The 23226-nt window shown below is 36.8% G+C and overlaps 1 protein-coding gene across 1 annotated transcript in view; it reads left to right on the top strand.

The window, feature by feature from the left end:
* The window catches only part of CDIN1 (CDAN1 interacting nuclease 1), a 127093-nt gene extending 104256 nt beyond the window's left edge, over nt 1–22837 (top strand). The window contains exon 11 of the mRNA XM_075712802.1: nt 22702–22837. Within this exon, the coding sequence (XP_075568917.1) occupies nt 22702–22837 (136 nt within the window). The remainder of the gene's footprint in view (nt 1–22701) is intronic.
* Nucleotides 22838–23226: the final 389 nt, after the last annotated feature.

The raw sequence follows: 23226 nt of genomic DNA, 5'->3' as shown, positions 1-23226 counted from the left end.
TTGAATTTGTCCTTTTCCCCCTCCCCAAAGCAAAACACAGAAACAAGCATTTTTTTCCCCTAGCTGCATTCTTAACTGTTAGAATATCCTAAAGCACTCGATCACGTTGCATTTTAATTTCCAAGCCATGTGTTGTATTAGTGAAGTGCACATGTTACTGATTTGAGCTGAAAGTTCTCAGTCTGTTTAGCAGAACACCAGGCTGGCACAAACAAGGTCCTTGCTAGGTCAAAGGCCCGGAGTTGACATCTTTCTTAAATCTTACTTTTGTGGAAACTAGAAGCACAGGTCAGGGCAGCTAGCTGATGGCATTGCCTCTTACAACCACTGATTAGATTAGCTCAACATTTATCAACTACACAGAGACTAACACTTAACCTTTTAACTCGAGAGTTTTGATGTATCCTTATTTTTTAATGAGGATCTTATTGTCCCAAAGTGTCCCTTAAAGCCTTAGTGCAGGTTCTTTCTCCCATTTAGCTGACTAACAGGCTTTAAATGCTTTATAATTCAAAGTGCAGTGTTTATAATTGTGCTTTGCTTTGAGGGCAGAGATTGAGTAATTCTGCTCTAGAACAATTTATTCTAAATATTATTATCATATCTGTTCAATGCTTTTACTTGTATCTGTTTCATTAACCTAGATTTCAAGATGTAATTTATAGCTAGCTTGAGTGCTAGCTGGTTTTTATCCTAAATTATTAAGTGAGAAATATTTACAATTGGAGTTCCTTAGAAAAGATGCAGTAACTTACTACTTTGGATTTACCTAATTATCTGTTACTCATTCTGAGTGTGGACCCTAATCACCCAAGTTTTGAAAACTAATTCACATTTCTACAGGGAGCAAAGTTGCCCGTGATTCAATATCTAGCAGGCTGGATTCAAGGTTTTCCTTCTCTGTTGGAATTTGGGGCATGTATGGGATAAATTCCATCAGTTACAAGTGTGAGCATTACAAAAGACTGCAAAAAATACTGTCACCAGAGACCTACAATAATCCTGAACTTACAGATTGATTGGAAGAGTTGCAGCCCTTGTTACGAGAAACCAGTAGGCAGGGAACAAAATACCAGGACCGTGGCAAATGCAGGATTGTACGATTTCTGCGTCGGCAACGCCAAGCCCTCAGTGCCATACTGAGGTGAGCCACAGGTAGCTGGGGACTGTAGTCACTACAGATCTGAATTGAGGTCTTCCAAATCCCAGGAGTGGCTGAAACACATTGCGGTAGTGGCAAACTGTGACCTAACACTGGGGTGTCAACAACCTAGGTATAAAGAAAACTGAAATGACATTGTAAGTATTCCCTAGTGTAGTATCTACAAATAGTGCAGTATCAACAAGAGGAAATAGAAGCAGTAGGTCACAAATCAAAAAGTTTTTCCATACTGCTTTCACTTGGGTATGTTTCTATTAAGTAGTAGCCTTAACTAACTTTTGTCCACTATGGTTTGGTTTTGTAAATCCTGACAGCCAGTTATTTCACCGTGAGCAGCTGGGGACACAGCACCTATTACTGCCCTTTGACTCCATGCATGTTACTTTTTATTGCAAAGGTCAGTTAGATACAGATTTCCTTAGGACCCCAGCATCAAGAGTCCAAGTTAGGTATGAGGGACTTGGTTAGCACATGGATGTGTGTGACCACATTTATATATCACCTACTGAAAATGCACTGTCAGCAATAAAGAGGACCATCGGGGGCTAGAATAATATCTGCTGCTTCTCCTAGTTAAAAAGAAGTATAAAAAATGCCATGTGAACGATTACTATCTCATTACCTTCTAGATGTCTGGAATGGGAAATTCTACAAAGGGAGGCCCAATTCAGTAAAAGATTGGTTTGGGGGTAGGTCATCTTTTTCATTACTAGCAACATTGTTATCTCCTTCCTACATTAATGTGATGTCAGTAAAGGAAGACTCAGATGTGTGAAAGGGAAGTAGAAAATTTACTGTATGGTTTCTATTTTGAACTCTGAGTTTGTAAACAGGACAAAGAACAGTAATGGTTCCTGGAAAGAAAAAAAAAAAAGTGGAGAAATTCCTGTTTATGTGCCTCTGATTTCTTAAAACCAGTTTTGAGAAGTAGCAGTATTTTCAGTCTGGTTTTCGCCTGCCTTTAGCCTGTGCACTTCAGTGCCATGCCCTGACTCCAGCCTGGGTATTCCATGGCAGTCTACCATATCCATACCTGTGTAAGCAAAATGTTCTTGTTATGGTCACACTAGTAAAACCAGTGATCCTAGAGCAGGATTCCAACATCTGGGGGTGGAAGGGTAGCCTGACAGCAGTAACTGAACCGATCAAGGCATGACTTAATACCAAACATAAAAGTTTCATTAATGTGGAAGAGAAACAGCAGAAGAGGGACTTGCATTTTTTATTACTGAGTCTCATGTTATCTAGTCATACGTCAACAATTTATTTTCCTGCTTAAATTAACCCTTTGATATAGCCAGAAGCCTTCAAAAATGAGGCCCTATTTTGAATCAGTCATGTTATTCAAAGAAAACATTGTTTCCTGAAAACATTGTTTCCTAAAATTTAATTATATGCTCTTTAGAAAATGTTTAGACTTAGCACTTACTTCAGCCTCACTGTAGACTACAAAGTCAATTTGAATATCATTTATTATATTTGAAAGTGTTTATTTTATTGTTAGCAAGTAAAATGTAAAACAGACAACATGTTTAGGTTTAGTCAAATTGTGGTTAGTGGAAATTAACATACCACTCTCTAGATAAATTGAAGTAGTTTGAAACTGCCCACATCCTGGAAATTAATAATGTTGTTCTATGAAAAACAAGCTCAATATGGTGAAAGCTGGGTTTAAAAAACACAGAAGTATTCTGTAGCTAACATAAAAGGGTGGAGCTTCATTGTTGTCACTGGAGCTATCTAATTTAGTTTCAAAACACAAAGTGTAATGGTGAAAAAACATTGCAATGTAATTGGCTTCTATAAGCTAACATTGTTTTATCACATAGTAAGAAAAGATGAATTTAGAGTGTTTTTATTGTATTACACTCATTCAGGAAAAAAACCCAGTTTGGTTGACTTTATGTATTAAAGTAAACCTTGCCTACTTCTCAGCACTTCCCCTTGGTATCAGTTAATATTTAAAAATATTTTAGAGATCATAGGTTGTTGTCAGATTTATATTATTTAGCGTATATATATATAGCTTCCTGTTCACAGAAACCACAAAACCTGTAACAATAAATACAGTATTTTACCACTCAATATTATATCAAAATTATTTTTAAGGTTGCATTCTGTTTGTAGGAACACCAACTTTCTTTTATTTACAGTAGGTAAGGGAGTGGGCACATGCTTAATTCCATGTGAATATGTTAGATGGTTCTACAACATGCGTGTGCTAAAAGGTGTATGGAGTTTGAGTGTCTTTATATACTTCAGTATACTTCAGTATTTGTGGATAACCAACATGATAAGGTTGGAACTTTCAGAGATACTGAGGTTGAGAACATTTCATACTTCAACAATTTAGATTGTCTACTAATCTGTTCTGCCAAATGAGGGGAATATGTGCACCGATAATGTGTACCAAGCCTCAAGCCAGACTTCTCTCAGAGTGAATTTTTACTGACTTCAGGGTGAATTTTTACTGACTTTTGTTTAAATGTATATGATTAGAAGGTACTGAACACTCTTATGTTTTCCTCCTTAAAACAACTAAAGTATTATCCTCCAAATTAGGCACTTTAGGTGCTCAGTCACTTTCAGTAGAGGAAAAAAAAAGTGCAATCTGTAGTACATCATGTTTGTTTTGTCCTAATATATCCGAGAGTAAGTGGGCTAAATATGAGCAAATATATTTGTTTTCTCTAGGTACATCGGAGGTTAAACAGCTAGGAGAAAGCTATTTAGGCTTAAAGATAGTAATAGCACACAGAAAATGTCTCTACCCATTGGTAAAATCAGACTAACAAATTAAGAGTTTTGGCCAGGAGGGTAATAAAGTTCCAAACTAGTTTTCCAAACTGATCAGTGAAAGCAAAAAACTATTTTGCAGTGAACTTCAGCCAGTGTATGAAAAGTAAAGAGTGGTTGTTTTTTTGCCAAGCTGTAAATATATTATAAAAATACCTACTTTAACAATGCTTTCTGGTTTTTTTAATTCTTAAAAATCAGTCATTCAGAAAATATGCAACTTTCTCTTTACTCAGCTCAATGTCTTGCTAAATTTAGTTTGTCTTGTAATAAAAGTTGTGTTACAGTATTCATGTTGATTTTGCACATATGGAATCAACTCCTACACTGAAAGTAAGTTGTACAGTCTGTTTGGTTTACAAAACTAATAAAATAAATAATACCCCAAAACAAATATTTTACATTCCTTTAATGCATTGTATTGAAGTCCTGATGAAACTAATTCTAAAAAGAAAGCATTTGCCCTCATGGAGTTCAGGTAAATCCCATGAAACTGTAATTAAAAGCAGTCACACTTTGCACTGTGAAGGGCAAATTATTCCTATTTATCCTATACTTTTCCTTAATCAATTTAATAAATTTATACTTAATATTTAGCCAGGGGGGAAGGGGGTGTGGGGAACAAACCTTATTTCTTTTAACACAGATTGTCCAGAGGCAAAATTTATGGAATGCAAAGCAGTGATGGTGCACCGAGTTGGTTGTAAAGTTACTCAAGTCTCACTACATTTGCCTTGTCATGAGGAAAAACAAAATGTAGCGAAGTGTAATTTAGCATAGGGCATCCCATCGTGACCATACTCTCTCTCTCTCACCTATATATGCATATATCTTCATGTATATGTAAACATGTATATAACTATGCCCCTTTTTTATATTACAGCAATATATAAATCGCCAGGTTAGCTCTATCTCTGAGCTTATTCCCCAGGAATCTTTTCACATATTTATAAACAACTTTAGTTATTAAAAGACAGGACAGTAAAATGCAAAATAAATACTGGGTTAAAGTTGTCTGGCAGAAAATGTTTCTTTTGTTATGAAGCTTACCTCCAGTTTTGGGGTGGGTTTTGGGTTTTTTTTTTTAATTTGTCTGTTTTCCATTTTTTGGGTTTGGGTTGTTTTAATTTATAGATCAGGCTTGCATTTCTGGAGGTCTAAAAGTAGATAGCATTGTTCATGGAAAACAAACTAATAATAATTTTTTGGTGTCTTTTAACATTTCCTTGTCTGCTGAGCCATTAAAGCTCAGCCATTAAAGCAGACCTCTCAGAAGATATATGCATGCCTGAGTGTATTAACAAAGATAAGCAAGTACTAAAAACCTGAAAAGCTTCATCAGACTGCAGTGCAGATAAATTCATTTATGCCAAAACATTCCTTTTGGTTATCAGATATCAAAATGACCTGTTGCTTTGATTTCTTATAGTAGTCTTCTTTCCTTTATTTAAAAATAATCATTGTCACTCCAGAAAATTTGTTTAGGAATTTTTTGTTGGCTGTTGGGGGCAGTTTTGGACAGAGAACAAAGTTTTCATAAGTTTCAACATTTCTGTTACAAAAGTCGAAGTGAAACGTCTGCTTGAATGTTAAGGGTTGAGTTTCCAGATTTTGCTCAGCCGGACAGTGGTACAGTGCATTCTGCGCTGCTTCTCTGGTGTCTGTACAGTTGGGAATAACAACTGGAAAAGTAACTTCCTGGGACCAAGCTGAACTCTGAGAGTATTCCAGTTACAGCAGGGTTTTATTGGAAGAACTGCTGTTTACTAGACATCCACCTGAGACCACCAAATCACTGATAACAGTAACTATGAAGGGGCATCTAATGTCCATCCCTGACTTCTTAGTAAGAAAGACCAATAATCCTTAGATGTGATTAGCAACCGGTAATTGCAATTTTTTTTTTTTTTTTAACTCTGAAAGCAGCTTTTTTCTTGCTTTTATTGAATTTCTGGGAGTGCAGTACAAAGAAGCATTCATTACCTGCTGTTAAATCCAGTACTGACAAGTCATGCATCGCAAATACAATTCATGATCAACTATTATTTAGTAATTCTATATCATTTTGTTTGCATCTCATCCCGTTTCTTGTATTGATGTCAAATTGTGATATAAAAGATAAATGGAGTTGCTGATCAATGACTAAAATACATGCTGATATAATCAAAATGGCATAAGAACAGAGGATCCATTAAGTACGGATCATATTGTATGCCAGAAATTAAAATACACAACTGTGAGATGCTTTAGTGTCGTGAGAGATTTCAGTGCATCTATTTACCTTCCATTCATTTGAGCAAATCATGAATGAGATGGAATGCTTCAAAACAGGGATAAAAATCAGAAGTAGTAAATTAGACTATATATGGAGAAAAGAGTAATTTTTTGTTCGTTAATATTTTTTCTTCATTTTGAACTCTTGCAAAAATTTCCTTGTTGGCATGCTGACCACCTTGCTTTTTCATATTGCATCCTGTGAACTATCAGTTGACTGTCTTTACCTTAATGGGCAGAGCATTATTTATGAGATACATTTTCTTCAATTGTATTTGGAAGGTCCCTATCATACAGTCCAATGGCTGCAACTCTTGACTGAATGGTCAATATTTTTTCATTTGTGTTTTAGTAAAGTAATCAAAACATTTTGGCCCCCCGCATGTTTTGAAAAAAAAGACCACATATATAAACAGTTTTATGTAATATATGTGTGTGTATGCACAACATCCTTAACGGTAGGCACTCATTTTTTAAGATGCTGTCTATTGTAATGGTTTTATATTAAACCTACAAAGACGGGGAATTCAGAATTACTGGCCTATGCTTAATACAGTCAGTGAATTATTATATCTAGGCAGAAAGTGGTAAGTAAAGATTTTTAGTCTGATCTCTGAATTTCCTTGTAGCTGTGGGTTTGTCAGACCTTTAACAATACACTAAAGCGGGGGACTAGGGGGCTGTGGTTTAATATGGACTAATGCACATGGCAGGGCTTTTACATTAGTGCTATTTCTTTCAATGCATTATAGTGAAATTGTATTTTAAAACCAGGCAAACTATTGATGCTTTTATTGAATGGAATAATTTATTACAGAAATATTTTAGTCTGTTGACATTTCATCATCAAATAACAGTAAACATAATACACATTTCCCATAAGACCGTTCTTGAGAGCCAAATATTTACCCTTCACTTACTGTAAAGGTAGCATTGAAATAATTAGTCTTTGGGCAAGACAGAAAAAATACGTTTAAAGATGATCTTTTTAACATAGAGTAGTAAGTCAGAAATATCTGAAAACAAGTTTGCTTACTACTTCCAATTAATATTTTAAAAACTGGCATTTAATTTTACAATTCATGGATTGTTTTTCTTTTTAGTCATTGAAAAAGCTAAACTATCAGGCTAAAATATTGTAAATTAAGAGCTTCATATTTAAACTCACCTCTGATAGTACACTAAAATTATTGAATTTGTTTCTCTTGCTTTATGGAAAAATCCTAAGAATAGATAATATTTCACTTAGCCCTATATATGAAGTCAGAAAAGGTGGCTGCTTCCTCCTCATGTAACTTATCTTCAGCCATTTATATTTCTGAAACTGGCTGAACATTTAGGAGTCATCATTTAGTATCTGCTTATTTTTCATCAGCCTTCATTGCAAGTTTGTTGGCAAGTGTCAGTTAATGCTGAATGAGGACTGTGGCTGCCGTGCCTGCTTTTCTATCATCATGCTTTTTGGATTTTTATTTTAATTGTTGTCCAGATGTTTCACACCACACTTCTGCTTCACATATCTTTTTACATTTTTATTTTCACAAAGACTAAATCCACTGTGACAGTATATTCTGTAACCTTTTTTCATCTCTCATGCCTCTTATTTTTTAAGTATCCCAAAAACATGTGTTATATGAAAAGGATTCTTGCTAGAAGCAGTATATGGAAGTAGATAGAGGTAGTTCTTTCTTTACACTTTGAATCTAATTTCTGACACTTTATGGCTCGTCCTTACAGTAAATATTTTCATTCTGTAAGTGACTGGACAGGGAAGACAAAGGGGTTGAGTGTACACTTTTTTTTTCTGGAATAGTCGCCCCCTTTTTCACTCGTTCAGTTGGTAGGTGACTGTAAAGAAAATTACCACTGTGTGTGTGTCTGTAATTCAGTTTTAGACATGCTGAAGCATAAATTTGGCAGCTATACAAATACAAAGTTAAGAACTGTAATAAAGTGTGTGCATAAAATGGGGGTTTTGCTGTCACATTTGATTCAGTTGCTATTGCTTTGTTCAGTTTTACTGTTAAGTTAAGCTCTGTTTGTAAGTAAAAATGTTCAGCCCTATTCAGCCATTTTTTCTGCGGGCAAGTTTGCTGGAAGTGGCAGGCATTGCATTGTACTCCATGAGTAGGCAGCCCACCTGTCACACTTACCTCTGCCAGAAAGTTGTTTTACAGGTAAAAATTCTTGCTGAGAATTTTATGCTTTCACTTACCATTAGATTTGCTCCGTGCTTTATGAACTGCAGTATCCACATTGAGTTCATGTCTCCAGGTGGGTCAGGGGCGAGGAGATGGTCACCTGGTCCCGGGAACCTTTTAGAGCTGTGTACATTACATGCAGAGGAACCCAGAAATTAATTTAAAAAAAAAAAAAAACAAAAAAAAAAACCCCACCCAAACAACAATGGAATGAGTATCATGGCTGTTGCTTACAGATAATAAAATATTTTTTCCTTGAAACCTAGGACAGGGAACTAGTGATGGAGCTATTACTCAGAATTCTGAGGTTTGGTGGTTGTTTACATTTCTTTCTACGTATCTTTGATTGCTCACTTTCCTCTAGGCTTGAGGATTAGGCAAGAGTAACCAGGATGACACTGAACCAGAAGAGCTTGAGGTTGTGTGTATGTGTTGTAAAAACAAAAAGAGAAATTAGAAAACTTGTCTATACTTCTTCAGTTAGAAAAGTTTGCTTGTCTTTACGTATTTATCTTCCAAGCCTAGAGAACCTTTGCAATTTGAAGATGTTACCTTTGATAAAAATCAGATGGTCCATTATTATATATGAAAACTAAATTATTAAGCTGTGTCTGTGGGCAAATAAACAATGGTTCAGATTCATATTGCTCATTTGAAAATGAGATTCCTTTTAATCTTCCCTTTTTTAAAACTTACTGCATTCCGAATAACTTTCTGGTATCTCATTTTATAAATATACATCATCTTATACAGGCATTTGTCTTTGTTCCTCAGGCAGGGAAAAAACATTGGGATCTGTCTTTAATTTTGTTAGCAGTGGTGATATTTCAAAATGCTTGAGAGAGTATTTTGCGTTACTAGTTTCATGTACTGCGTTTAGAAATGTGTAAGATTTTGTCACTGTGTCTTGTCCCCAGCTATCGTAAACACTATGTCTTATAACCTGTTTGTTAAACTTAGCAGGTGGGATTTTAAAAGCATTTAAAGAGTTTTGGTCCCGCTGCCCTCACTGGAAGTTTTTTCTAGACCCAGAGCATTGGCGTCCCTGATGTGTTGGTGTAGGACGATTACACCTCTTCTCAGCCTTTGCTCTCCGAGGCTGGAAAGGCCGAACTCATCTGGTTTTTCCTATGAGCAACTGTCCATTTCCCTGGACATTGCAGTAGCCTTGCTCCATATCTGGCTATTATATGTCTGTCTTCAATGGCCTGTCTACAGTTTCCAAATGAGGGCTAAGCAAGTTTTTAAGGAAACGCAATATTTCTAGAGTTTTATTGAAAATCTCTTTCCCAGTGCTTCACAGGATTATTTTGCCCTTTCCTTAGCTGCATGACTTCGCATCCCTTAACCGATCAACGGGTATGCAGACTGATTTCTTCTTCCTGTGGGAAAGCAAAGGGAAGTATCATTTCTTTGTTACAGGCTGCGTATCTGCGGGTGCGTTTGAAAAGAACTGTAGCAATATTTTAGGCATGTTAGTTAAACTGCAGATCGTGTACAAAAGTCAGAACAGTTATCTGCGGTAAAAAAGTGGGTAACGAACACTGGCTAAAAAATGTTTGTTTTAGTTTTTGGATCTTTACTGTTTAAGACAACAAACATTCTAAGATTGGTCATGGCTGCCAGACAGTGATATTAACAAGGCAAAAGTTTCCCTTTACTGTCACCACATCTGCTTTTTTATTAGGTTTTGTTTATTACGTATTTACACAGTAGCAATCCAAATATAGTGTCTGGTTTGGCTTTGTTTTGTTTTCTAAAAAGTGAAATACAGTTTGGGTTCCTCTAACATAAATATTAGACAATCTCCCAACTCCTGCAATATAGAAGCAAGGTACTGTGCAAACGCACAACTGTCATTAAATGCCCATGGAAAAAGTTTACAAATCTGTCAGGTCTTATCCATCCTTTTTTATAGTCGTGGGACAGACTTTTTTGCAAAGTAAACCAGTGTAAAACCAATCAGCTTATTTTACCCACAACGATGACATGTTACTGCCTGTATTACCTCACAGCATGTCACAAGACATCATTACGTGCTACTCAGTTACATTTCATTTATTCCAGAAACTCATCAAGCCACTTCAGTATAAGTATATTAAAAAAATTAAAAATCACTCAGTACCACAAAGCTCTTTAAAGTCAGATTTCCATAAATTTGCACAGTACTAAATATTGGCAGTGTTAAGCAAATGAAAGCAAATAAGTACATTAAAGTGGAAACATTAAGCAAATAGAAGCTGTTCTATACTGTTCTATACCATTTCTATCATTTTAGATGTGGTCTGACTTGATTTTTTTTTTTTTTAAATTAAAGAATGGTTCAAAAGTCCCTGTAGGTAATCAAGAAATTATAAATTAATTTTTAATTCTTATTTTTGCTGGTTCAGCTGGAAGTATAGCTCTCAATCTCCTGAATTTACTGTTTTTCTGCTGTTGCCATAGTGAAGTCAGGTAAAGCAGGCAAAGCTGTACTCTTTCTTCTCTTTGAACTTAATAAAAAAATAATGCTTAATCTATTGGTACGGCTTTAGAAATAGCTTTTAAAAATGTTAATGTGGATTTAGTGGTTGTGGAGAGGGAGAGATATTCCATCTCTAAGTGGCAGTCCTATTTACCCTCAGCAAATATACAATACCTGTATGAGCAGTGCAAGTTATCCTTTACCGGTTCATCCTAGTGCTTTAGGCCTAGGGAGGCTTGAGGAAAAAAGTGTGTATGCCTGTGTCCATTTACGCATCTTGCTGTCAGATCCTTCTGACAGGAGGAGGAGTATGAGGCAGCTGGGGTTTTTGACTGGGTAACTGGTTTTTGGAACCGGGACAGAACATAGCACACTGTTTCAAGTGCTAATCAGTCAGTTCGCATCTCAGTAGCTGATGGAAATAACTTTGCCATTAGAGGAATTCCACGTAGCAAAGACTTGGTGCTGAAAAGCTCCAAATCCCATTGCCGATTCATCTCATTCTTCAGGAAGATGGTGCCAGACTGGCTGAGCGTATTTCTGTTGGCATGTAGTAATATGTGATATCTAAGTAAGGTGTACTAGTCTGTTGTGCACAGGCCTACCTCTAAGTCAATTCAGTTATTTAAAACTATGTGTGAAAGTTACCTTGAGTGTAGAAATACTAATTTGTATAAAACTTGGTGCCTCAGAGGTGCAGTAAGAGATTTTCAGATCTTTAGCAGAAGTCAGGGGTTTGTCTGGAGAGATCCTAGAAGTAGAAGGAAGTAGTTCAAATTGCCTAAATGTTCACTGACTGCGTAATTTAATGAGGTGCAGTTGTTCTCCCTTCTTGCTTGTTTATTGACTCTACTTTTTTTTTTTCCTTTTGGGTTTGGTTCTTTTTTTTTTTTTTTTTTTTTTAACTTTCCAGCTAACAATGGTCTAGCTTGACCGGACAGTAAAACCCTCCTCTTTTGCAAGAGTGCTATAAACTGAGGGGACTGACAGCAAAAATATCTTAAGTATCTTTTATTGTCTATATTGGACTTCCATTACTCAGTTCAAGTTGAAGGTGTCGTTCCTGTCTTCAACATATTCAGTGATCTGTGCTCAGGTTGGAGCAGATGGAAACCTTATGTCAGCGCCTCTCCTTAAGCTGCATTATGGCTGTTCATGACAAGTTGCGCTGTGTGAGAGACAGCTTTCTCAGGAGGTTCCTGTAAGAGTACAGCAACCATGGAATTCAGGAGCCATTCTGTCCTTCGTTACATTTTGAACGTATGGCGTGCTTTGGCATTGCGGTCACGTACACAGAACACCACAAAATAAGCGCTTTAAAAAGTAAATAAGAAACAAAAAAGTTCTCGCAATTTTTGGCTGCCCAAGGAGAGAGAAAGACAGCTGCTCAAAACCAATGCTAATATTATCACTTCATGTACTTACTCTGAGCTTTTAGGCAATGTAAGAACCAAAAAACAGGAAGGTAACTGTGCTCAGGTGGAAGTTAGCCCAGTCTCAGAAAGGTTGGTAAAACTGGTTGGTGTTTGGCTGTTCGTGATGTTCCAAGCTGCTTACTTGCAAGCTTAATTTATCTGTGCAGGGAAAAGCTGTATTTCATTATTTTTCTTCTTGTTGTTGCTTTTCTTTCCTGTTAGTTTTGTGTTTGTCTTAAAGGGAGCAAGACTGAATAGGACTATCAGCTCAATAACTCATATTTTTTTTCTATTTCACTTAAAAAGAGACTGGTGGTGCTATCTTTGATGCCCTTAGAAGACTGCCACCCAACAATGTTTTTTTATAAAATACACTGGATATAAAATAAAACTGAGTAAGAAAAAGAGTTAAGGTGAAAAGATTATTTGGTACTAGAAGTTTTATGCTTAATGGATTTTTTTATTCCTTTGTGTTTTATTAAAATGTTAAAAATATTTAACAATTATGATTACCACATACACAAACCAGCAAAATCTGAGAAAAATATTTGTATCAGACATAATGTTAATATTGCAACATTTTGCATGGGTTTTATTAATATCTTACCCACTGATGACTCCCATTTTCAATACAGCGTTTTTTACGGTGTCTTCCAATTGAATAGAACAGGTGTGTATATTATACTGGCCTTTGGGAAAAAAACCCTATAGTCACTCTTTGTTTTGAATTTGTCTAAAAGAATTTTGCTATATTTAATACAGAGACCTTGTGGCTATTGGGATAATAACCTGCATACTATCTTTGGGAACAGCTAACATATAAATGCTATATATAGAGTAAGTGACTTGACATGAGATCAATCTAGCAATTGCAAGGCAAAGATTTAAAAAAAAAAAAACAACCCACAGGAATATGGAGTCCAACTTGTCTTCTGCTATTGTCAACATATTCTTATATGAGGGAAAATATTCATACTAATGTGATTTTATCATGTTGCAGACTTCTGGCTCAATTCTCATCAGACATGGATTGTAATATGTCACTGGCTATCTCGACTAATCTGCTATTGTTTCTAAACCTTCACAGGTCATAGTATTTTCCTCTGATTCTTCCTCTCCCTCCTTCTAGGCTCCCTTACTTGGCAACATACATTTGTGTATCTTGCTTTTGAACAGAATTCCGTACCTTAATCGTGAGCCCAGAAGGGTTCAGTGTATAGTAAGCAAAGCAAGTTGAAATGAAATTGTTTCTAGTATTGGTATATACTAAGAAAGAACAAGTAACTTGTAAATAAATCTAAATAGCAGTATGAATTTTCAGAAGGTGCATGCAGTAGAGCTGTGTTTGGCTGATAGATACAAATAAAGAGAGCGTGTGTGTGTGTGTATAAAGTGAAGGAGACAGAAGGCAAAAAGCTGTTCCTTGTGGAAAAGGAAAGTAGATTTCTTTGTGCATCCCCAGTTATGCACCTATTTGATCTAATGATGAATGTAACAATTCTACAAATTGCCTTGATGGTACCCTAAAGTCTCTAAAAGAGTCTCCACCTAAAACCATGTGAAACGTTCTTGTAGTCTTCTGAGAGACTGGATGTTTTGCGGGTGATGCAAGTTGCTACTTAAGACATATATTTCAGGATGCACTCTTTTTCTGAATAATAAACTAAAAATTAAGTTATTTTCAAATACAAAGTGGGGCCAGGCCAACTTGGTTTGTACAGATACTGGGTATATGTGTCAACTGTGAGAGAAGCTGAAGAGCCTCAGGCATTAGACCGAAGTGATAGATTTGTAATGAAAAGGGTGAATGCCAGGCACAATTAGTTTGCCAGCAGATTCCAAAGGCAGCAACAATATTCCAGGTCAGAGGAGGTGTTTGCTTTCCTTCTGGGTGGGCATCAGGTGCCACAGTAATGGGCAGCAGACGTAGTACTCTCTTTTTCGTTTGTTCCCTGCTTAATATGGATAGGTGACTTACACTTTGAGAGACAGTAAATTTAAGTACGGCATCAGCCATAAAATATTTCTGCCTGTCAATTATGCATAATAGTGTGTTTGGCAGTTAACTGCCAAGCAACATTGTGTGAAGATACTCAGTGTGATTTACTATCCAGTCTTGGACTAATTCTCTGATCTGGGAAGTTGGAAGCCCAAACGAGCTGTCCTCCATTTGTTAATTCATCTGGTACATTGTTTGTTTTATTGTATATTTGTGTATAAGGATTCGGAGATACAGAATTGTCTAATAATTCATTCAAAATGTCTTGAGGTAGCTTTAATGCTGGCTCCAAGATTTATACTCAGCAAATGCTAAACGCACAGGTATATAGTACATTTATTTATCAACATTTTTGCTATCAAAAATTGCTGAACAACTTTTCCAATTAGTTTGGTTCTATTTTACAATAATTGTTAAACAATAAAAAATTGCTGTGAGAGCAGTTCTGTGTCCCCTGTTAAATGCACTTTTGGCATATCCTATCGCTGTGGCAAGCACTGTCACCAGAAAAACAGCTGCACAGAAAGAAAGGATTGTTGCAAACTATGAGGCACTCACAGATTATTCAGATATCATCTTGCACTGGCCTTAGGATGGCCTGTTACTTCCAGCCCTAAAAATAAACAACTATTAATCAGCTAATGGCAACATGAGTTGACCAGCACTTACAATTGCCTGGACCTCAATCTAACTGTACTCAAAAGCTTTTCTCATGTTTTCTGTCACCCGGGATAAGAGGTAGTTCGCAGTCAAGCATTCCTTTGGGAGGACTGCTGTGAGTTTAACAAAATGTTTGAAATAACCTCAGTAACTCCTCTCAACAGTGATCCACAGCTTCAGATGTGCAGAATCAAACAATAGTGGCCTTGCATCAACAGTCTCTGGAGAGTGAGCTAAAGGCATAAGGTTTTCTCAGGGAAACTGAGTAGCGAGCAAGTACCTCACAGGAAGCACCGTTCTTTGCCTGGGTTTAATGGAATACAATATATGGAATATATATATATGGAATATATGGAATAATTCTGTAATGCAAACAACCACCTTTTCTCCCCGCCTTTCCAAAGGATAGCAACATTCTTGCTGTGTCTTAACTGGTAAATACAGGTAGCACAACTTAAATAGAAGTAGCATAGCTTTAGTAAACTAGTTGTCAAATTGTGTGTTGCAGGATGGAAGGGTAGTGCTGCTTTGAACAGGAACACATTAATGCACTTGTAGAGGTACAGCAAATCAATGTGCTAACCCTGAATTATAAGAGACAAATATGTAGATGCAACATCTAATATAGAATATTAGACTCTCTCCATCAGAAAGGAATTTATGAAACTTCTGAAAAAGAAGATGTAGAAAGCCTTCTTATATTGTGTATTTCAGGTTGAGATTTTTTTGGTTGAGCTTCTTTTGCTTAGTTATGCCTGTCAACCAGGGTGCCTGAAGTCACTTTGCCCTGTATTGAGATGGTTAAGTGATGTATGATCCTTATAGTTTGGGGAAACTCGGACCTATCTCCAAATTACCAAGTAAGGTACCTGGAACACTGTCTACTATCTCTTTTAGATAGATACTGGGACTAACTTCCCAGGCAGATAAAATGCAGTTTTCCAAAATGCATACCCAAGTCATCTCCACTAAAGCCAGAGACAACTTTGGCCATAATTTCCATGAAACAGTCCAGCAGCATAAGGATTAATGATTTCTTTTCTAAAATGTTGATGTGAGTACCATGTTAATTTTCAGTACATCACCCCAATCCTGCCATGCAGGCATAAGAGGCACCTTATAGTCTCTCTTTACAGCATAAAACCTTACAGTCTGATGTGCAAAGCATCTACCTGATTTTGAAGATGCTGAGACTGGAAAAAAAAAAAATGTTTTACCATAAGTACACACAGCCACTTTGAGAGACGAGCATCTGGAATACTATTAATAAACAACAAAATAATATATTCCAATAGAAGTTAGGACAAGAACCAACAAAACTTGAGAAATTCAAAGTTCAGTCAAGGCGCTCTTGTCTTAATGACAAGCTGCCTTGAGCCAGTATGTGTTTTCTTTCTCACTCACTGCATCAGTCTTCACTTAGAAAGCCTTGATCCTTGTAAATCAGTGTAACCTTAATGTTATTTAATCATAGCTTTTAAAAGTTAATTTCCATGAGAACTATATTTTAAAAAAACCCTAACTTGTCATTAAGGATTATAAAACTCCTTTATTTGCCTGGAGAACACTACTCAGATCTGAATGAATAAGTGTAAGTGAATAATGTGTTTCGACAGTTTGTTTATTAAAAATGTATTATGCAGCTAAAAGTTATATTGTATTTATAATATTTTAATGACAGCGACTTGCACAGTTTTGGTGCATTCTATTAATATGCATTTTAAAATTGTGCTATGCAGAATTCTAAAATATTTAAAATGGTCTCTTACATCCACATAAATATCACTTGATTTGTTTTTATTTCTCCAAATGCCAAAAGCAATTAAATCATATTATAAGCCTGATGAAACGCTGCTATTTGATTGATGCCTTAACAGTCTCATTGCAGAGATAAAAAGACAGCTAGCATAAAAAAAAAGCTCAGTAAGATTTAATCATATCCAAGAGAGGTGTGACTACAGAGACAGAGGCCTGATATTAGTTTCCATTCACCTTTTTTTTTGCCTGACAACTCCACCTTCCACATCAACTGCATGTAACATCAATATCTGGCATTCATGAAAATGCCTACCTTTCTCAGCCCAAAAGAAATTCCTGCTTTTGAGTCAAAACCTCCCTGGAAATGGGAGTCTCACAGAATATTAATAGACACTGATTTTTTTCCTTGTCTTCAGTAAAAATAAGACTTCCCCCAACCACTGTGGTAACATCAAAGCTTAAAGCAGATTAGGTTTTACTTGCTTAATTTTACCTTAAGCAGCATAAACTGGATTTTAAAACTCTGTTATCAGTAGGAGAAATATCTTGTTATAAACTATCCTGAACCAGGCTTGTGGTAGCTGTTTAAATGGAAGATTTCTTGCTAATCAAAGTCAGTTTCTGAGCAGTGGCTATTAAATGTTTGCCAAGATATATAACGCTGTGTCATCAGAAGTAGTAAACTGGTCTAGACGTAAGGAAGTTGGCTGACTGATGCCAACTGACCTTACTTGAAAATGTGGTCTGCAGTTGTTGCTTACTAGCCTCGTTCCGCCAATATCTGAATTCCCTCCACTGACACAAATGAGACTTCTACAAGTATGCTAAAATAAAGTTGTGAGTCCTTAAACAGTAAACTTAGATATTACAGAGGGTTTTAATTATTGTATCTTCAGGGTTTCTTAGTACCACAAGTAAAACCAGTTTGCTCACAACTGTGATTCTCAAGAACCATGTTAAATTGACTTAGAATTTAATAATTTATTTGTGAATTTTTGTAATTCCCTTTTCCCAGGAAATAAGTAGTGATATACAAGTGGTAATGCTCTAATTTCCTTGATATTTGAAAAGAAAAACAAGGAAACAAAGCCAGCTTTTTAGTTGGCACTGTTGATGATCTGATATTAAAAAGTGAGGGACTGAATGCAGTCCTTCAAAGACACATTCAGATGTGACCTTCATAATTAAAATCACCAACCAGGTAGACTGTTACACTTTTGTATAACGTGAATACTCATCTGAATCTGTTTAATAAAATATTTGCTTAAATACATGCATATTAGAAATAACAATTCATATGCCAGCATTTCAATATTAGAGTCTTTTGGAATCAAAATTATTTACATTACACTGAGATGCATACGACCCATCTATGACAAATAGACTAAGAATAAATAAAGTGAACATTTATTTTAAAACAATTGCAAGATGTTTTACATTTCTGCTCAGCATCGAGCAGTGTGTTGAAAATGCATTTTTCATAAAACCACATGCAAGGCTTTTTGATGGTGAAAAAATCCACTCGCAACAGCCACATGTCTAGGCAAATGCTTAGAAGCTGGTATGGACCCCACACAGACATTCCAGAAGAAAAGACGTTACTAGAAAGTAGTTTCTCTTGAAGTGAAGTAGAATATGTGTGAGCCTACTAGGCCACTTTGATAAATAAATAAAAGTCTCTTTTCTTTTCTAGCACAAAACTGGTTCAACTGGAGGGCAAGTTAAACCCAGATTCACATTTTACTTAGTTTTTTCTTTCCTTTTTATTTCTTAAGTGATCCCTTGGCTTATACAAAGATGCGATTATTTTTTTTAAGAAAAAGAACCATTTGGCTTTGGGTGATCTGAATTTTACCTTCCTGGCTTTTCAGCATATCTCTGTGAAACTCCTTTCCAAGAACAAAGCCCAGTGTCCCAGGGTTATCGATGTACAAATCTATACTCCTTAAACTATGGGTTTCTTTCAAAATTGGTGTCATTAAATCAGTACAAAAGATCCTCTGAACACTCTTAAATTAGTGTAAAGTTGACTTATTTAGAGTCGTATGATCAGACATAAGTTTTATCTAAAGCACTGTTGAGCCTGTAACTATATTTAACTATACTCAAACTGTATTTTACTATCATCTCCAGCATCTCTCTAAAGTCCTTCAGTTGATTCTTAGAAAGACACCGTCTGCTGCCCGTAGTACTTAGACTAAATTTAGTCTTCTATATCAAGCCTAAATTAGGCCTCAAGTACCCCATGAACTTTTATAATCCTGCTGTCTTCTTGCCGTGCCACGGGGTCTAAGTCTGTCTCCCTCCTTTTTGGCACTTCTGGCACTCTGACCCCACACTGAAGCGCAGCTAGGTTGGCTTTTGCTGCCTTGTAGTGACAACTTCTAATGTCAAGACTAGGCAATGGCTAAACCGGGATTTATATAATGATAACTACATATTTATGGGCTGATTTTTAAGTCAACTGATGCAGCCTGTGTGGACAATTCTCACTTGCTATATTACATTCTGAAGGAAGCTTGCCTCTATATTTCCTGTTTATTCGTCTTTTACTGGATAATGGAATTAACCAAACCTTAGTTACTTGGATTTCTTTTCAGCTTTAAAAAGAAACTCCATGTAAAAGTAAAATTCTAAAAGTAATAGTTTCACTGGAATAGGTAAAACTACAGTTTTGTATAACTTTTGGCCACGTACCTTCACACCTAAGCTTTTCAGGGTAAGAACTAAAGACAGGGGAGGAAAAATACAAGTTAAGCACATTTTTAGGGATTTATACAATTTTTCTGAGCAAGAGCAAAATCCATGGGAGTCCATAGTTTGTTACCTTCTAAGCTTGATTTTCGTTTTAAGCTTAAACTTTCTCCAGTGTGTCTTTCATATGAAATGGGATAACGTGGCCTATATCGCATACCGTATCTGTGTGGTTTTAGAACTATTTGGTACATTCAAAGTTTTTTACTCCTCCTCAGAGCTACTAAATGAGTCCCCTTTCTATAGCAATACTAAGTAAGCATTCTGTCATTTTAGTTTATTGTCCTGTGTAACCCAGGGATAGTCACTAACTTGTTAAATGTTACGATCGATGCAGAAATAAATTTGTAGTTTTACTTCGTAATTCATGGCATTGAGTTTCGTTCTTCATGGTGTCATAGCTGCACTTTGGACAGAGTCGAATTAAAAAAGGATAATTCTTACTTCTAGGTTACACTTCCCTACCTCATCCCCTTACACAAAAAGGTTAAGTGTCTTTTCAAATTAAGGCAGCAGTAATTAACCAGTGGCATTGTTTGTGATTTGCCAACTCTGGGCGTTAATGAGAGAGAAATTAGCACTTAGCAGCAGGAGTTCCTGATAGTCAGTGGCAAATGCTTAATGTGCCAACAAGTTAATTTTGGTCTTAAGTACTGCACTTAAGTGTTTTTAAACAAAAGTATGGTATGTTTTTTTTATGTGATCACACATATGGGCTGTGTAATATAGAGCTATAATGGAAGGAATCACACGATACAGTGGAAAAAAGTGCCACCTAGGCACACAGGGCAAATAGTTTTGCTGTAATAACACAGTCAAAAGCAGGATTGATGGACGTTTTTATGCTAAAGATGCACTTGCTCCTGCAATTAACAGTATGCAGATGTTCTTGTATATAAATTTATCATCAAATTTGGCATTTCTGAACATAATGTTTAAGCACAAAATATTCGTGAAGAATTGTGCTTGAGCTGTGATGATTTGCTAGAAAGACATAAATTAGCCTTTTGAGGGGTCTCGAAATATTAATTTTATTAAAAATTACAATTTCAAAAAATAACATCGCAAATTACTTAAGCACAGTGCCCCATGCATTTTATGGTGGGTAGGGGATTCAGACTGCCACACGGAGCAAAATGAGCCCTTCAGAACTTGGGCTGAGCAGCTGCTCATTAGCACCAAGATTTTACCTGGCGCACACGCTCGTAATGAGTAAGTACTTGTGCGCATTTCATAGCTTCTGCCTTGCATAAAATAGCCCATTAGAAACGTAAGGGCTGCTCCCTGTCTTCTGGGGATTTTTGCTGGTAAAATAACTTTGGTTAGTACATAAGTACATCCCCACCCGCTTATCCCTTTTCTGTGGTTGCTCGGTGTGGGAACAGATACGTAGTCTGTGAAATAACAGAAGCAGGCGCATCCCGCATGGCAAGTTACCGGCGGCAGAGAGCATCAGTCCTTGGCTGCGCTTGCCATTTGCTCCTCGCTGCTGCCAGGCTAGCTGGCTTCCTCCTTACAGTCAGGGCGTGCACGTCTTGGCCCCACAGGAACTTCAGCAAAGGCAACCAGAGAGAAGTCCTCAGAGACGGTAGAGGCTGAAGTTGTTGGCCAGCCAGAGAAAACTTAGCGATTGGGTGCAGGCAGCATCGTCCTTCCGTATGAGCCCCTTTTTAGTCTGTGCTTTATTCAATGCTAAACATACGTTAGCTAGCGTAGCTGGATTTGTCAGAGTATTAACCTTGCCGCTTTCAAAAATCATCTCTCAGTTGCAAAAAGCACATTTGCCAGTGTTGCCTCAGCTACGCTGAGGGGTAGTTTACTTTGCCACTAAACTGCGGCCACTTCTGGGCTGAAGAGTAGTCGCCATAAACCGAAATGTTACAACACTACGCAGCAGTTTCGGGCAAAAAACTACCGTATCTAATTGAAACTGCAGGAGGAAGCCACAGGGGTTTCTTCTTCCTTTGATGCCTGTTCCATTACATGAGCACATCAAATAGAGTTTTCCCTCCATTGTTGGAAAGAAACCACCCTAGTGAAGCCGGTCTGGCACTACCCGCCGTTCGGAGTGCTTGTATTGTCTGCTAAGTGGACATTTAGGTTACCGTGCATCCCCCCAACACATTTTTATTATAATTAAACATTAACAAAAATTGGCTACCATATTGGTTGAGTCCTGAGCACAGCTCTGCGTATAAACCATTACATGACATTCTATTGAACTTTTTCTTGTACAGACGGTATCTAACAGCTCATCCTGCACTGTTGTTTTTGGCAAGTTCACTACAGCATATAATAAATCAAGGAAAGAAAAAGCTTTTTGGCCTAATGTTGTGCAGACTGCTGTAATGTTAGACTACAGAAAGCAGTTCTGTTTTTAGACATCCTTTTACTAACCCAACATTCATAATTTATGATTTCACTGTAAAATTCCTGCAACACTACACCAAAAGTAGTGCTGCCCTTTAATTAAGTGCTCTCAGTAGGAAAAACGTGAAACTGATGTGCAAAACATATCGCAGTATACAGTGATTGATAGTGATTACTTCTTTATGAACCCAGCCTGAAGGTCTGAACTTCCTGATGGGTAAAATAGTCCATGGGGCTACTTCCTGAGATTGCCTAGTGGGGATCAGTCAGACTTAGCAATATCTGAGGAATTCCTGAGGCACGTTTCAAAGACGTTACAGCAGAAACTTTCTATTTCTTTCTGCACTGTGCTTTACGTTAATAATTACTTGAATAATAGCTCACTGTAGAGATCACATTTTAAGGATTCGTTGTTATCTTCATGATATTATAATGTGCGTCAGTTGGGACTTGCATAAACCCCTGTATTTTTAACACCTGCGTGCCCAAATCTGAAGAAGCGGAGCGCATGGGAAAAGAGACTTCTGTATGCATGAAAATTACTAAACATTATTTAAGGCATAGGTCTTTTTTTACTGGTATGTGTGGAGCTTTCAAAGGAAAAAACCAAAACTCTGATGTGGATTGTTTGAGTCTCCAAATAGCATTTTTATTCACGGATTAAGGTATTAACAACATCTATCAATTCAACATTGATTAAAATTTGAAAATTAAATGGAGGTCAAATACTCTCTCCAATTTTGCAGTGAAATTAACAGATTTACTTGTGTTGGAATCGCAGAGGTGGGTAATTAAAGTTCACCTAGTACAATCACGTACGTTTTTTTTTTTTCCTTTTTGCTTGATAGATTTGGCCCTGGATTAGTCATCTACTGGTATGGATTTATTGAAGAGCTGGACTGCCATCGTGAACGTGGTATCCTGCTAAAAGACTGCTTTCCTACTGACATTGTGACTCTGCGACACAGCATGGCTCAGCGCTGATGTCGGGAGGAGGAGGAGGTAAATCCGGAAGCAATTTTACTTTCCTGCAGCGTAAACTAATGGCAGCATCTGCCCTGAACTTCAGCTGAACTCCTGCTGCCCGCCCTTATGCTACTGCCTCTTTACACAAACATATCAAGAGTTTCTGTTTTGCTTCAGACCTCTGTTGTGATCAGCCAAAAAAGACAGACACAACCCACTCATTATCAGCATTTCTGTTTCTGTCAAACAGCTAGTTTCTAGATATTCATAATCTTTCTTCCTTCCGGCTGGCTTCCTCAAGCATTCTAAACAAAGACAAAAATGCAGAGGCTGAAAGGTGCAACTTTCAGTTCTTATCCCTGTTACAGAGTCACCTTTAAAAACAAGTAGCTTTTTTTTATGGTTTC

Source organism: Pelecanus crispus, chromosome 6 (assembly GCF_030463565.1).
Source record: "Pelecanus crispus isolate bPelCri1 chromosome 6, bPelCri1.pri, whole genome shotgun sequence".
In the NCBI taxonomy this organism is placed as follows: Eukaryota; Metazoa; Chordata; class Aves; order Pelecaniformes; family Pelecanidae; genus Pelecanus; species Pelecanus crispus.
The sequence above is the reverse complement of the archived record's forward strand: the minus strand, read 5'-3'. Positions and strand labels throughout refer to the sequence as shown.